This window comes from Sorex araneus, chromosome 7 (genome assembly GCF_027595985.1).
Source record: "Sorex araneus isolate mSorAra2 chromosome 7, mSorAra2.pri, whole genome shotgun sequence".
In the NCBI taxonomy this organism is placed as follows: Eukaryota; Metazoa; Chordata; class Mammalia; order Eulipotyphla; family Soricidae; genus Sorex; species Sorex araneus.
Window position 1 is genome coordinate 45,949,120 of NC_073308.1, and position 16,180 is coordinate 45,965,299.

General features: G+C 43.8%; 1 protein-coding gene across 1 annotated transcript in view; it reads left to right on the plus strand.

Annotated features, from left to right (window-relative positions):
* The window catches only part of DOCK5 (dedicator of cytokinesis 5), a 231,279-nt gene that overhangs the window by 181,794 nt on the left and 33,305 nt on the right, over positions 1 to 16,180 (plus strand). Inside the window, exons 29-38 of the mRNA XM_055144886.1 lie at positions 267 to 361; positions 2,110 to 2,188; positions 2,926 to 3,026; positions 6,743 to 6,801; positions 7,130 to 7,284; positions 8,180 to 8,265; positions 11,465 to 11,624; positions 12,434 to 12,474; positions 12,882 to 12,972; positions 14,786 to 14,905. Coding sequence (XP_055000861.1) covers positions 267 to 361; positions 2,110 to 2,188; positions 2,926 to 3,026; positions 6,743 to 6,801; positions 7,130 to 7,284; positions 8,180 to 8,265; positions 11,465 to 11,624; positions 12,434 to 12,474; positions 12,882 to 12,972; positions 14,786 to 14,905 — 987 coding nt within the window. The remainder of the gene's footprint in view (positions 1 to 266; positions 362 to 2,109; positions 2,189 to 2,925; positions 3,027 to 6,742; positions 6,802 to 7,129; positions 7,285 to 8,179; positions 8,266 to 11,464; positions 11,625 to 12,433; positions 12,475 to 12,881; positions 12,973 to 14,785; positions 14,906 to 16,180) is intronic.

Here is a 16,180-nt window from a genome sequence, read left to right on the forward strand (position 1 = left end):
CTTTCTTTCTTTCTTTCTTTCTTTCTTTCTTTCTTTCTTTCTTTCTTTCTTTTTTGCTTGTCCTGTTTACCAGCTTCTGTGATGTAAAAATAAAATTGTATGATGGTGCTAAGTGTACTTTATAGTTCCTGAAAACCGTTTTGAGAGGGTGGCTGTCATTATGGCCCGGGGATTTCTTAATCGTGATAAACCTCTTGTCCGTGGGCTGGGGGAAAAGCTGACTAACATGACCAGTTTTCCTCCAACAACTCCTTTGTTCTCTGCAGGACTTCCTCATGGAAACTTTCATCATGTTTAAGGACCTGATTGGAAAGAATGTCTATGCCAAAGACTGGATGGTGATGAATATGACGCAGAGCAGGTGGGGCTGCTCAGAGCAGGGCCTGCGATACCCAACCCCAAATACTTGCTGAGTAGCTGCCTGATTGAGTGTGGTGCTGTGGCTCCTCTTTTTCCTCACATCCATCATCTGTAAAGTCCGGGGTCTTTTGCTCATAGTCCTTTGCTCATACTCGTAGACCCATCACAGTGGCTACCCCTCTCCGTCTGACCTCCCTGTCTCTCGCACGGTCAGCGTCAGTCCCGCCTCGTCATCTTTCAGTGGCTTGTCTTGGTCTCCTTCACGGTGACGTCGAGGACTTGCAGCCTGGTCTACCCTGCTTCTCTGCACTTCTCTCCCGCTATCTCCCTCTACAGAAAAACCCTTGCCCAGCCCCAGCTTGCCTCTTCCCCAGGCCCTGAGCTGTTCTGTGCTTTTCCTTCCAGCTCCTGCTTCTCCGTGCAGTGCTTTCCCCGTATTCTGTATCAGCATGCCGCTTACCCAGTTCTTTCCATTGCTTATCAAATGCTGTCTCCTAAGGAAAGCTTTTTTTTTTCTTTCTGGGTCACACCTGGCGATGTTCAGGGGTTACTCCTGGCTCTGCACTCAGGAATTACTCCTGGCGGTGCTCAGGGGACCATATGGGATGCTGGGAATCGAACCCGGGTCGGCCGCGTGCAAGGCAAATGCCCTACCCACTGTGCTATCGCTCCAGCCTTCTAAAGAAACCTTTTTGACCTGAATAGCATCTTCCCTTCCTTCGATGCCCACTCTCTCCTGAAGCCTCCCCCAGAATTTTCCATGGTCTTTATTGGGTCTTAGTGTACCAACTGCAAATGAGCCTCTTACCGAATCCGTTCCTTCAAGAAGGTCTAATCCACTGCCCCAATCCCATGACACAGGCTTTGGAATGGAAGTGAAAACAAATGAATATACATATTATACTAAAAGAGCTTGAGAAATTTTTATAAAAGCTAAGACAATAAATCTTGTAAGAATTATTATTAATGGTTCTGATACCTGGTTCGAAAAACTCTTTCCAAATGTGTCCAGATGAGAGTGAAAATGGCATAAGAAATGTTAAGCCTTGGGGGCTGGAGTGATAGCACAGCGGGTAAGGCGGTTATCTTGCATGCAGCCAACCCGGGTTCGATTCCCAGCATCCCATATGATCGCCCAAGCACCACCAGGGGTAATTCCTGAGTGCAGAGCCAGGAGTAAGCCCTGTGCATCGCCAGGTGTGACCCAAAAAATCGGAAAAAAAAATATTAAGCCTTTATCACTGCCCCAAAGTCCTAGGGAAGTATGGTGGGTTTTGGTTTTGGTTTTGGTTTTAGGATTAAAACCCAAAACGTTAGAGAAGTGTTGAGAGAGCATAGCACAATAGACTGGGGCACGAGTCTCAGATCAGGTTTGCCATTTTGGCGCTACCCTCTACCTAAACGTAGATGCAGTCTTGAGCAGACCTCACAGTCCTTTCTAGAAACTGCCCGTCAGTGCTTTTCTCTGCGGACTCTGGAGACCTGAGAGAGCACTAGAGCTTGGGTTGATGAGTTCAGGTTTGGTTTGGTTGTGGGGGATTGACTTTTTTTTTTTTTTAAGAAAATAAGTTTTATGTCGAGATGTGGGTGGGAAGAGAGTTGGTTCCCTGAAGGCAACAGGGAACTCACTCCAGCCCAGGAAGGATGGGAGTGAGTCTAGGATGAAGGGCAGCTGGTTTTGTCGCATAGATGGAAACCGTCCTAGGAGCGTTCTTAGCTGCCTCCTTAGCCTGTGTCTCCTTCCCGCAGGGTTTTTCTCCGTGCTATAAACCAATTTTCTGATGTTCTCACAAGAGTCTTCATGGAACACACAAACTTTGAACTTCAGGTACGCTTCAGGTGATTCCCTTGATCGTGAATTCTTGTGCAAGGGGAGAGAGTACTGTTTCTTTTTCTTTTCTTTTTTTTGCTTTTTTGGGTCACACCTAGCGATGCACAGGGGTTACTCCTGGCTCATGCACTCAGGAGTTACTCCTGGTGGTGCATGGGATGCTGGGAATCAAACCCGGGTCAGCAAACGCCCTACCTGCTGTGTGATCACTCCAGCCCTGAGAGTGCTGTTTCTTTCAGTTTGGAAAACATACTCAGGGGCAGAGGAACGAGTTCCATGGGCTGCAGTATCTACTTTGCTTGCAGAACCCCAGGTTTGGTCCTGGGCAGCACAGGTCCCAGGACCACCAGGACAACTCCTCCTGAGTACCACTTGGTGTGACCCAGGAACAAAATAAAACAGGAAGGTCATTTTCAAGATTTCTTCATTTTCAAATGAAAACCTGTGTTTGTCTTTCTCCTTCCCTAATGTTCATTTCCTAGAACTGTTTATTTTTAAAACACTATAGGTTTTTTTCATTTTTTTTCTGTAAAGGAAATGCATGCTTTTTTTTTAATGTGAAAAAAGTAATAGTTGGAAATATATTAAGCAAGAAGGTAATTGCGGGAGCTGGAGAGTTAGTCTTTCTACCTAACTCTTTCGGGGTTAAGTCGCCTTTCTACCCTTGTTGTTGGGCTCTGCATTATTCTAACCCTTATTACTGGTATTTTTCATTCTTTTCTCCTTTTGAACAGCTCTGGAACAATTACTTCCATTTGGCGGTAGCATTTCTCACCCATGAGTCTCTTCAGCTCGAAACCTTCTCACAAGCTAAACGCAACAAAATTTTGAAAAAGTAAGTGTCCTGTTCAATTTGTTTATGATTGGGAATGGGAGTCTTTTCTTTCTCTGCAGAGCAGGCTCTGTGGTATCACGGAAGTTCCTCAGGACCTCCCATTATTATGTAGATCCCCAGGTAACCCTTACAGGGACCTCCTGTTTCCCATTCCCCATCTCTTTTCTCAAGTTCCCAGCCATTTTCTCATCAACCATCATATTTTTGTGTGTGTGTGTTGTCCTTTTGTTTTTTGGCTGTGTCCAGGGCTTACTCCTGGCTCTGTGCTCAGGGATCACTCCTGGTGGTGATCAGGGGACCATATCAGATACTTGGGATCAAATATGGCTCAGCCACATGCAAGGCAAATGCCCTATCCACTGTACTGTCTCTCCCATCCCCACCACCTTCTTTTTATAGACTCGACCCGGGAAGAGGCCTGAGTGCTAAACAGATGCTTCTGTTTCAGCACATCTGCCCATTTGCTGGCAGCTTTTCCGAATCGCAGACTTGGCGCCTATCTTGCTTACCCCTCCCCAGAGTGCCTGCTTGGGCACTGGGGTTCCACCTCTCACTCATTTCTGTAGACAAACCGACACTTAACACAGCACCTAACAACACCTTCCAAGGCGCTGGGCTTGGAATTTTAAATGGCTTTCTGTGCAGAAGTTTGATTTAGGAGAGCTTGTCATTGCTTTCATCACAGGTCTATTTCAGAGGTCATGGAAACTCAAAGCTTGCTTTGTTCAAAGGACTGATGTATCATGAAGGGTTGTGAAATTTTAGTGCTGTTCTCCTTGCTGGTGTATTTGGGATTCCAGGCAAATTACTTAGCATCACTTTACCACTAGTTTCTCCCTTAAGGACTGGAGCGATAGCACAGCGGGTAGGGTGTTTGCCTTGCATGAGGCCGACCCGGGTTCAATTCTTCTGTCCCTCTCGGAGAGTCTGGCAAGCTACCTGTGGATATGCCAAAAACAGTAACAGGTCTCACAATGGAGATGCTACTGGTGCCCACTCAAACAAATTGATGAACAACGGGATGATAGTGCCACAGTGTTCCCTCAAACACCGAGATCACTGACTAATGACTGAGGCTACAAATATCAGAGTAAAACCTATTTTTATAGATTTCCCTAAGCGTAAAAGATTAAGAATTTTTTTTTCTATAATGGATACCTTGGGTCTCATTCTTTAGAGTATCCTAAGTGACACTATAATTTCCTTAGAGATTGGATTTCATTTAGGTTAACAAACAGAAGTTGACAGACACCAAGTCTGATTAATAAAGGGGCTAGTTAGGATTTTCTTTGAAGGAAATCAAAGAAAAAAAAATACAGCCATAGGGACGACCCACATAAATATATACATAGTAACTATGCAGAAGCTTAGTACATAAAGCCAGTTAGTAGGGATGTAAAAATGTAAATATGAAAAAGTTTTCTTATTTTTAGCAGAAATAATGGTATCAAGAAAGTAGGAAGCATTATCATGTATTATTATGCACATGTCAGACATTGATCAGGTAAACTTACCTAGAAATATTAAAATTAGATTGGGTATTTTTTGTTAAATTGAAACAGTAAGAGAAATTTTAAAACGCAGTTTTTATGCTGGCATTTTCAAAGAAGGATTTGCAAAAAAACATTTGACACTAGAGTAACTTGAGTAGGAAATGTATTCCCTTGGGTAAAAGGGTAGATTATAGTGATTAGAGTTTTCTGAAAAACTGCTTTCAACATGACCCATTCCTGTTTTTTTTTTTCACCACACTCCAGCTCTGACTTATGGTATGTGGTATGAGGCAGACCCAGGTATATGATTTCTTAAAGAGATTTCCAGGTGATGCTGACACACCTGGAACAGAAGAAACTCTGTAGATCCCTGTGCCTGTGTTTCCGTTATCAACTGGCGGTTATCAAGAGAAGCCTTTTAGAAATTGTATGCGAATCACGCCTGGCATGAAAATCAATAGCACAGATTTTCTTTTTGTCTGTATATGTAGGTGTGCCTTATACAGTAAGATCAGTAAACTCGGGGTTGGGGGGGTGCTGGGGAGATAGTACCATGGGCAGGGCTCTTGTGTGGCACATGGCTGACCCATGGTTGGTTCCCATCACCACAGAGCACTGCCACGCATGATCCTTGAGCCAGGATCCTTGTGTCGAGAGTAACACCTGAGCATAGTTGGGTGTGGCCTGACAACCAGAACCATAGATAGATAGATAGATAGATAGATAGATAGATAGATAGATAGATAGATAGATTGAACCCCATGGGCTAGTTCTCCGCCTTTGGGCACATATGTCATTTGTCTTCCTTTTCATTACTGTTATATTTTGTTTTATTTGTTTGCTTCACAGCAATGAGTGTTTCTCTTTTCTCCTTTGAGGACATTTGTTCGTATCATCTTCTGGGTCATTTTTTCAGTGTGGCATTTGGCCTCCTCCTGCTATCTAGAGTCCTTTCCTCTGAGTATAGGGTTCTCTGGGGGGCTTGGGGGGGTGTTAGTTGGGGGTCTCTGTGTATTTGTTTAGCTACTGACATCAGCTCTAAAAGTGTCCTAGCCTTAAATGTGACTTAGAGGTTTGCTCTCCAAATCCATGTTCTCCCTAGAACTTGCATCTCACTTGCTTGTCTCTACTATCTTGGCCGGCTTTTTCTACCCTGGAGACTTCTGTGTTCTCCTTGAACATGCATTTCTTTTTTCTTTTTTTTTTTTATAATTTTTTTTATTTTTCTGTGACTGACATCACACTGAATTTGTAAAAAATAAAAACATTCTGGAAAACATGCATTTCTTTTTTTCATTAATTTTTTTAATGAGTCACTGTGAGATACACAGTTGCAAAGTTGTTTATGGTTGGGTTTCAGTCATACAGTGCTCCAGCACCCGACTCTTCACCAGGGTACATTTCCCACCACGACTGTCCCCAGTTTCCCTCCCACTCAGCAGTCTATATGGCAAACACATTAATACATTCTCTCCTTCTCTCTTCTCTCTCTCTCTCTCTCTCTCTCTCTCTCTCTCTCTCTCTCTCTCTCTCTCACACACACACACACACACACACACACACACACACACACACATACCCACACACCCTTTCCCTTTTGGCCATTATGGTTTGCAGTACAGATACTGAAAAGTTTTTGTGTCTGTCCCTTTATCTCCTTTCAGTGCTCAGTTCTTGTCCAGAGTGACTATTTCAACTATCATTGTCATATGGTGTTCCCTTACTAACTACCTCCCCTCATGCTCCCCAAACCTGCAATTTTGACATGCTTCCAACCATGGACCAGTCCTCCTGGCCCCTGTTGAACAAGTATTTTAAGTATTTCTTCTCTTTCTCTCCCCTCGCATCTTAATAAGCAAGTTTTATTCAAGAAAAGCTATCTTGTTTCACGAAAAAATAAGAAAATGTGACCGAGAGAAGGTCAGAGAGATCGTGCAGGAGTTTGGGCATTTGACTTGCACTTTCCTTGTTTGGAGTCTGGCACAGTTCAATCTCTGGTCCACATGGTCCCCCTGAGCACTAGTAGGAGCGACTGCTGATCACAGAACTGAGAGTGGCCCCCAGCCACCACTGGTTGTGATTCAACACCCCCTCAAAAAGAAAAAAAAAAGGCAATAAGTGTGACTTATAGGAACCTAAGCTCTTTCGGTTCCCCTTATCATTTTATGATATGTATTCATTTCCACTGCAAATCCTTCTCTTGGTTTATGATCTTCTTCCTAGATATGGGGACATGAGAAAGGAAATCGGCTTTAGAATCCGGGACATGTGGTATAACCTGGGTGAGTGTATACTCTTGAATAGGCCCACCTACACCTCCTGTGTGATACACATCCCACAATGAGTTCTTTACCTTCCAGTAACCCTGAGATTTGTTTGTCTTTGTCTGGAGGTGAGAGCTGACTTGGGGATTTCTCACTCATCTCATCTGGAAATATGGGAGATGAGCTATCTTTATGGTGACAATCAAATACAGTCTTTGGTCACTCCCAAACTGAACCGCTATCCTGTCAACTCCTTTCTTTTCTGATGGGCCCTGTGGAGGAAGATTGTAACACTTTTGCTTCCGGTGCCATTGGTTCTTAACACCCTCACTTACTTTCCTTTCAGGTCCCCACAAAATCAAATTCATCCCATCCATGGTGGGACCCATTCTGGAGGTCACACTGACCCCTGAAGTAGAGCTCCGGAAAGCCACCATCCCCATTTTCTTTGATATGATGCAGTGTGAGTTCAATTTCAGTGGGAATGGCAATTTCCACATGGTAAGAACGGGAACTCTCTAATCTCATAAATGCACACGGGCCACGCCTTATTTTCTTAAATACAGAGAAGTATTAGTCTCCATGATGCCATTTATAGTGTATCTAGAACCTTTACTTTGCATTTGGTAATTAGAGGCAGAATGAGAGGATCTAATCTAAGGTCCTTTTTCTGTATGTGTTTCCTAAAGCAACACTCTTATCTCTGGATGACTGACATTGGACATGATACATTTTAATCCTCTCTGATGCAACACAATAATATGGCAGCCAAGGGGAAACCTGTGTAATGCAACTGGGGGAATATTGCACAGGACTGTCATTTGAAGACCTCAGTTTGTCTGATTTATACTCCCGCCAATGCTTCATTGTTCTTAACCTATGTGATATGTTCGAATTGAAGGGATGATTTCACAGTGATGCAACTCTACAGAAGCAATTCAATTGCCAAAATTTAGGCATCGGGCCAGGGATAAAGCACATGTAGTAAAGCACATGCTTTGCTTTGCATCCATGACGCCCTGGGTTTTATTACTGGCAACGCATGAAGAAAGAGATGTAGAAAAGAAATCAAAATAAAGAAAATAGAAAATTAGAATGCCTAATTGAAACAGCCAAGAAATGTGATGTAAACATTTTTTTCCCAGTAATGGTCCCCCTGAGCCCCACTAGAAAATTAGTCGCAAAGTAAAAAGTAACACAAGTCAGGTATAGAAAGTCTTGATAGGACTTTGTGTGCAATTATTGGATACTGTAATGTGTTATTTTCCTTTGTGTATGTTGGAAACACTTTACAGTTCTAGAATGAGGTGGGGCTGAATCTAGAAAGGTAAAATCTAGCACATCGTTTGTATTCTAAGGTCAGCATTCTCCTGTGAAATTCTTTCTCTGCTTTCAGTTTGAGAATGAGTTGATCACTAAGCTGGACCAAGAGGTAGAAGGAGGAAGAGGAGATGAACAATACAAAGAGCTGCTGGAAAAACTGTGAGTGTTTTAAAGAAACGAAAGTTGATTGTATCGTTGTGTGATAGAGAAAACAGACTTGCTGCAATGTTGGCCAATAAAGTAATAGGGAATCACCAAGGTCACCACCATGAATCTGTTCGGCCTCGCAGGATGGATGGAATTGACGCCATCCACTGCCTACATTTGGTTATGTGATAGGAGTCCAATGTGTATGTTTTCTCAGGCAGCCCTAGAGAGCAGGCAAATGGAGAAGAGGTGACAGGTGCAGAATAGCAGCCTTGTGCCTAATATCTAACTGTTAAACTTGAGCAAAAGTGCTCACGCTAATTATGGCCTCAAAGCAACAATTTAAAAGAAGATGGGAGGGGCTGGAATGATAGTACAATAGGGAGGGTATGTGCCTTGCATCCAGGGCCCACCTGGGTTCAATCCCTGGCATCCTTTAGAGTCCCCAAAGCACCTTCAGGAGTAATTCCTTTTCTTTTGCTTTTTTTTTTACGGGGGGTGGGGTCACACCCAGCAATGCTCAGGGGTTCCTCCTGGCTCTGCAGTCAGGAATTACTCCTAGCAGTACTCGGGGGATCATGTGAGATGTGGGAATCGAACCCAAGTTGGCCGTGTGCAAGGCAAACGCCCTTACTCGCTGTTCTATTGCTCCAGCCCCACCAGGAGTAATTCCTGAGTGTAGAGCTAGGAGTAACCCCAGAGCATTGTTGGGTGTGGCCCCCAAAGAAAAGAAAAGAAAAGAAAAGAAAAGAAAAAAAAAGAAAAGAAAAGAAAAGAAGATGGGGAAGGTTTCCAGGTCCACTGCACATTTAAAAATAAATAAGCCCACTAATGAGCCTCCTGGCGAATCACAGCACTTAAGCCAGCTTGGTCTTATCTCTGCCTTGCCCTTCCAGCCCCTTGGCCAAATCCAGCCCATGCACCCCACTACCCCCTACCCCTGCTGAAGACCCCTCACTTGTTGCCCTCGTTCTCCTTGCACACATGCAATTCCCATATAAAACATGGTTTTTACATTCCTTAAATGTGAACATCAGAGAAGGATTGCATGACAAATTCTGTTCACTCCGCAATCAAGGAGTGTGACTCACACAAATGCCTTAACCTGTCTGGCCCTTGATATTATGACCCACTGATCATAATATAATAGACTCCAAATTTGAGAATTGTAAGTTAGGAGTAAATGGTGTGATAGTATTGGTTACAGCATTTGTGATGCTCTGTTGTTTGTATTTATTACTTACTGTTTTGAAAGATTGCCATCATTGGGAATTGTTACAACTTTAGACTGTCATTTCTTATGTTCTCAGAATTTTATACCAACCAACTGTGTCACCTGGTGGCAAATTACGTGCCTAGAGTGTTTATTAATTCGGTTGTTTGGTGGGAATATTATACTTCAGTAATTAGCACACTGGGGATCAGAGCCTGCAGCCAACCTGAATTGGATCCCCAGCAACCTTTCTGGTTCCCTAAACCTTCGAGGAATAATCCCTGAGAGCAAAACCTGAAGTAATCCCTGAGCACAGCTGGGTGTGGTCCCCAAACCAAAGCTTCATCACCACCATCATTATCACCATCATCATCACGCTGGATGAATAGAAATACAAGTGAATGGATGTTTAGTTGATGACTCGTCTGAATTTTAAAGAACAGGATGTCTTTTTAATTTTGTTCTTACTGGGTGAAATGGTCCTTTGTTGATTTTGTAATCCCCTTTATTTATTTGTTTGGGGTCATTCCTGGCAGTGCTCAGAGACTGTTGCTGGTTCCGTTGCCTGGCATTGGCTTACTGCTGCTGGGGCAACAGTGTCGCGTCAGGGATCAATCAGTCCCTGATCCTGCGTGTAGCGCATGTGCTCCAGCTTTGTGAGCCATCCCCCAGGACTCTCACCTGGTCATTTGCTTTACACCTGATCTTATTATCCTATTTATACTGAGTCGGCTTCTTTGAGCTTCAAATCTGCCATTTTAAAACTTTGGCAGTTCTGATTCGGACAGCTATCAAGTGGAGAACTATGCAGGTATATAAACACATTAACAAATATAAGCTACTCATTCTTTTCGAGAGTATCGAACCCGCGAGGCAGAGCCTGGCAAGCTACCCGTCCATATTGGATATGCCAAAAACAGTAACAATAAGTCTCTCAATGAGAGACGTTACTAGTGCCCGCTCGAACAAATCAATGAGCAATAGGATGACAGTGATTCTTTTCAAAATCCTGCAGCTAATTTCTGCATAAAGATATTTTTGCTTACTTTGTTTATTTTATTTCTGTTTGCATAAAGATTTTATTTTATTTTCTTTAATGTTCATAACTGCTAAGTACTAGCAGAAAAATACAGTCTCGAAAAATCATCACTCCATGGGCCAGAGCAATAGTGCATTGGGTAGGGCGCTTGCCTTGCATGCAGTGGACCTGGGTTTGATCCCCGACATCCCATATGGTCCCAGCAGCACTGCTAGGAGTAATTCCTAAGTGTAGAGTGAGGAGTAATCCCTGAGCATTGCCAGGTGTGGCCCAAAACAAGAGCAAATAAACAAAAAAATCTCTCCACAAGAGTAACCCTAGATTCTGGACTAATTCTTTGGGCCCAAGCTGCATGTCTAGATGTATCCTGGCTCGGCATCAAGCCAGACTTCCCATAGGCCTCCGGGAGAATGAAAATAGGGGGGAAAGATGGTCTGCCCCAAATAGAGTAGAGTGCCTCCTCAGGCAGCACACATGCCTCCAGAGCAGTTCCTTTCTGAGGGTATTGACATAAAACAAGCAAATAGTTTAAGGAAAGCTGTTGCGAAAGGCCAAGAAGTCGTGCCCCACATCCAGCTTCAATCCTGGTCCCCTTGAGCACTGCCTTGGTGGTCTCTGACACAACAGGGTCCAAGTACTGCCACACCCTTGAACTCTCTCCTTGAACTATCCACCTGGTTGGCCGAGTACTGCTGGCTTGACGGGAGTAGTACCCGGGGCAGCTGAGAGGTTCAAACTATAGACAGACAGACAGTCACACAGAGAGCAGTTAGAACACAGATGACTCTGATCTAAGATTCTAGATGATGCTAGGACTTGAGTTAAGCTGCACAGGAAACTTGAATTTGAGTAACTAAGGCTCAGTGTAGGTCCCTGGGCCAGGACTGCTGCCACAAGCTTGGATGGGGTTCTCAAATGGATGTGGGGTGTAGGCATTGATCTCCTCCCTCCCCCCCCAGGCTCCTAGAACATTGCCGGAAACACAAATACCTCTCCAGCTCTGGAGAAGTCTTCGCACTTCTGGTCAGCAGCCTCTTAGAGAATCTCTTAGACTACAGGACCATCATCATGCACGATGAGAGCAAGGAGAACCGCATGAGCTGCACAGTCAACGTACTGGTAAGCGCCAAGCCCCAGGCTGGCAGGAGTGCACTGCCAGCTGCCAGGCCAGCTCAGGGGAGGTCACACGAGCTCAGAGGCACTGTAGGGCCACCTTCATGTTGTCTGTGGCCTGCCAACTCAGCCTGGCACTCAAAAGCTTCAGCTGCCATCGATCTGAGGATCAGTTTGGAGACACGATTGGGGAGAATAATAACACTAACTAGAATCTGCTATTTTTGAAGGCAGCCCTTTCTCTAGCTGATATGTGGCTGTTTTGCTGTTGGAATTACTGGGCATAGACAAACTTGCCTCCAAAAGCATTGTAGCAGATAGTCCTGACAGTGCTAGAACTCCAAGGACTTGCCTTTCCCTTGACAGATGTCATTGCAACCATAGACCTTCAGGTTCATGGCACCAGACATTCCTCTCTTTCTTCTGAATTATTATGGGACCACATCTGTGATGCTCAGGGCACCAGTGTTAGAGGTGAACCTTGCACCATTTGAGCCCAACACCAGACCCCATGAATCTCTCTTGAGATAAGCCAAGAACTTACTATGAAATCATCAGCCAACTGTCTGTTCCCCTCAGTTTCCCTCACATTTCTCAGAAGCATCTTTCCCTCACCCCTTCCACATTTTAAAACTTATCTCTTTATAAGTGTTCTTTTCCTTTTTGGGAAGGATGTTTATTCAAGGGACAGATAATCTTTTTTTTTTTTTGAAAAGTGACACCAGTGAAAAGCAAAGTCTTGGTTTGAACATTTTGTATGGGATACTCATCAAAGTTCTTTCATTTACGTTGGTGTTTGTGACTCACTTTTGTAGAATTTTTATAAAGAGAAGAAGAGAGAGGACATCTATATAAGGTAAGCTGATGGAAATTTCTGAAGATTTGCCCTCTTTTCCAGGACTGTTAAGAGACAAACTTGGACATAAACTAGCTACATTTTCATGGGGAGAGATTCAGTAGTTTCCATTAAATTGCCTAAGGGGGGACCTTGACCCATCATATGTATGTGAGCACACTGCCTTCAGGGAAGAGTTCTAAGTAGGATGGATCAAGTAGAACAAAGTAGAAAAGTCTGATGGGCTGGAAATAGCACCAAGGGTTAAAGGAATCGGAAGTAACGGACACCTTTGCAGAAGCAAAAGAGTAGCCATCATCCAGATGAGGATGACGAGGGAAAAAAAATCTGAAAGCAGCCCCTTGTCAATATACTGAATGCCCAATCACTTCGGACAGTAAAATGCCTCCATTTGTCCTTCCTAACAGATACTTGTACAAGCTGCGGGACTTGCACCGAGACTGTGAGAATTATACAGAAGCTGCCTATACACTTCTCTTACATGCTGAGCTTCTGCAGGTAAGTGGATAGATCAGAACACTCTTGACAAAATATAGCCTATCATCTGTCTCTTGCAGTAAATTCTATGCAGTTCATGACTTTGATGAGAAAGATCTTTGTTCAGGGATATGCTTTCATCTGAGTAGGTGTTTGTGTCTTCTGGGTGGGCACGGCCAATTTTCAGATCAAGATTGGAAAATTGTCAGTTGTCATTTGTTTCAAAATCCTTAGGAAACAGAGTACAACCTATATATAGGGCCCTAGTCACCGACACTCTAGAAGAAGAAACAAAACACACGTTGATTGCTGGATGTAAACAGATTTATAAAACTGCAGAGAATTGAGTTGTAAGTGAAAAGAGTGCCATCAGATTACTTTTCTATTTATGCTGTCAGAGTGCTTACATTGTGCCCTAGTTCTACATGGGAGTCTGTTTTAGAGATTTCAAATACTGTTAGCTCTACTACTGCTCTAACTTTAGATCCTTGTATTAACTGTTCTGTCACTCTTCATCTTCAAGTGACTAATTTAAGCCCAATCAAGCTTAACAGGTCAGGAACAAATGCTTTTCTTGAACAAAGGGCACCGCCCTCCGGGGGAAGGGGATCTAATTCTCCATTCTGTATGCTTCTGCATGGGTCTCTGTATCCATGCACCAAACACCATGCTTTTAATAAGTATAACGTATTTTATTTTCTTGCTGTTACTCTACTTTGCTCTCCTTGTTCAGATTATTTTCTTCCTCATCCCTATTTTTTGATAGGGTGGTGAGCCTCCTGAGTGATGCTTGGGAGTAATTCTCAGCCATATGGGCAGACAGTTCAGTGGTTGGGCCTATGATCTCCATCCAGTTCAGAGACCCCCAGGGTTACCCTTGGCAGTGCTTGATGGCTGCCGTGGCTATACCTGGCAATGCCCAGTAGATCAGCCGGTGCCCAGAATTGAACTGGGGTTGGGTAACTCTGCCCTGTCTCTCCACCCCCACTATCCTGTTTCTTTTCAATTTTCCATTTGAATGTTGGAATTGGAAATTCAGTGGTGGAAATTTCTGTTTATGAAACTTATGAAATAGCATTTTCTTCTCCAAAAGCATGGTTTGACATTCCCTTTGTTTCAGTTTGCTTGTTCCCTTCACTGGTGCAGCAGTTTTTCTCTGCAGATGCCTTGTTATATTAAGTTGTAGAGATCTTTTTTAAATTATGGTAAAAATATAGAAATATGAAATTCACCATCTTAACCAGATTTAAGTGTATGGCTTAGTGGCCTCAGTACATTCATATCATTGTGCCTGGATATTTTATCTCTTTAGATTTATTCTTGATGGGGCTTTTCACATTTTAAAAAATATTTTTCGAATATTGTATGAAACTGATCTCTAAATGATTTCTGAGTGTTTTCATCCCACCAGGTGACATTTTCATTGTTTGTGGGGTCTTTTAGCTGACTCCCTTTGTGAAGGGTCTGGTAATGAAGAACACAATCATTGCTCGCCACAAGTGATCATTTTCCTCCTCCTTCCTTTCTTCTACTTGTCATTTCTTTCTTTGATCTCCTTGTGCCTGTGACACCGAGTGTAGCACAGAAGCAGCTGTGCAGGCGGGCGTCCTATCTTCCCATTTGTTCATCAAATCACTTAGTGTTGAGCTAGTGTATCAGTGGACATGTGTGATGGTTCTTAGCGACTAATCAAAAGCAATAGAAGTGAGTCAAACGATATGTTGAAATGTATCTGTGACCTATTTGGGGCTGAATATCTGTCATATGAATCTCCTTTCACTGATTGATTGAGTTATTGTCTCAATTTCTTTTGTCACTTCTGTTTGCTTTTCAGTGGTCTGACAAGCCCTGTGTGCCCCATCTGCTTCAGAGGGACAGTTACTACGTCTATACCCAGCAGGAGCTTAAAGAGAAGCTGTACCAGGAAATCATCTCCTATTTTGACAAAGGCAAAGTGAGTGTGGGTTGTTGGTTTGGCTCTGGGGGGAGAATGGGTGACCCCGGTGCCACTGTGACACTTACTATGCAGTTGCACAGACTCCATGAGGTAAGGACAGTCCCCAACAGGACAGCTCTCATGTCAGAGGCCAGCCTCAAGTTCTGGGGTCCTTAGGTCCCCCAAATATCCAGACACAATGATATGAATGTAACTGAGGCCACTAAGCCAGTTGACTCTAATTTTGGATGCCTTCGCCAGTATTCACTATGTGCATCAACAGTTCTCAGAACTTGCTTTAGCAGTGTGTTCCTGTCGTTACTGTTTTATTATGAAGGAGACAAAGTGGGAAGAACCTAGTGAAGAAGCCCAGGAAGCCAGATAAAGGAGGGTCCCCGAGAGCAGAGCTGCTGGGTCTTCTCCCCATAGATTCGGGGCTCTCCCTGTCCCGACATGCGTTCATCCATCAGGATGTTTCTCTAGGCCTCCTGTGCAGAATGTGAGGTGGTGGGAGCGCATCAGTCATACATGCCTGGTGGATATAAACCATCAGCCACATGAGTAGGCACAACCTCCAGCACTCCTGGCCCTCAGCCCCACCTTGTTTCACCGAGGAACTGGCTGACTTTGTGTAGCTCAAGGCCCAAGTTTCTAACCCCATTGATGGAGATTCTGTGTTGGGAGTCTCCAGGTTAGACCATCTCAAGGCTGCCCTGGGTTCCTTCGTTAGCATAAACTCAGGTGGGATTGGGGAGCTCCACCTTGGAAAAACAAAGACACTCCGTTTGCTGGGGCAAATTCAAGGGTTGGGAAACTCCTACCCACTGTCCACCTGTGTCGCTTTGAATGCTAGTATTTTTCTTGGCAGATGAAGCGACTTTAGATAATCAAGAAAATAAAGATCCCTTTTCTTGAGGGCACTTAGCCCAACGGGGATAAACCTTGCAGTCATGCCCTTCCTCCCTTCACCACAATTTTGCCTTTTCTGTGTTTTTGGACTGAGAGCTGGTACCATCCTTTTCTGTGCATTTTCAAGAGACTATTGGCTAACAATTCTTGAACATCCCAGACCACAATTACTCCCTGTCTGACCACGTAGGTGTTAACAAGCAGCCTAAATCCCTACAGGGGCGAGAAGGTAAACATTAACTGGGCTGGGCCATTATGGAATCTGTGGTCAGGAGAAAGCAGAAGGGCTAGGGAAGAGAGGTGAAAAATAAGAAAGATGCTTCATACTAGCCAGACAAAATATACTTCTGATTCTTCTAGTTTCAGAGGTCTGGATAGTCCAAA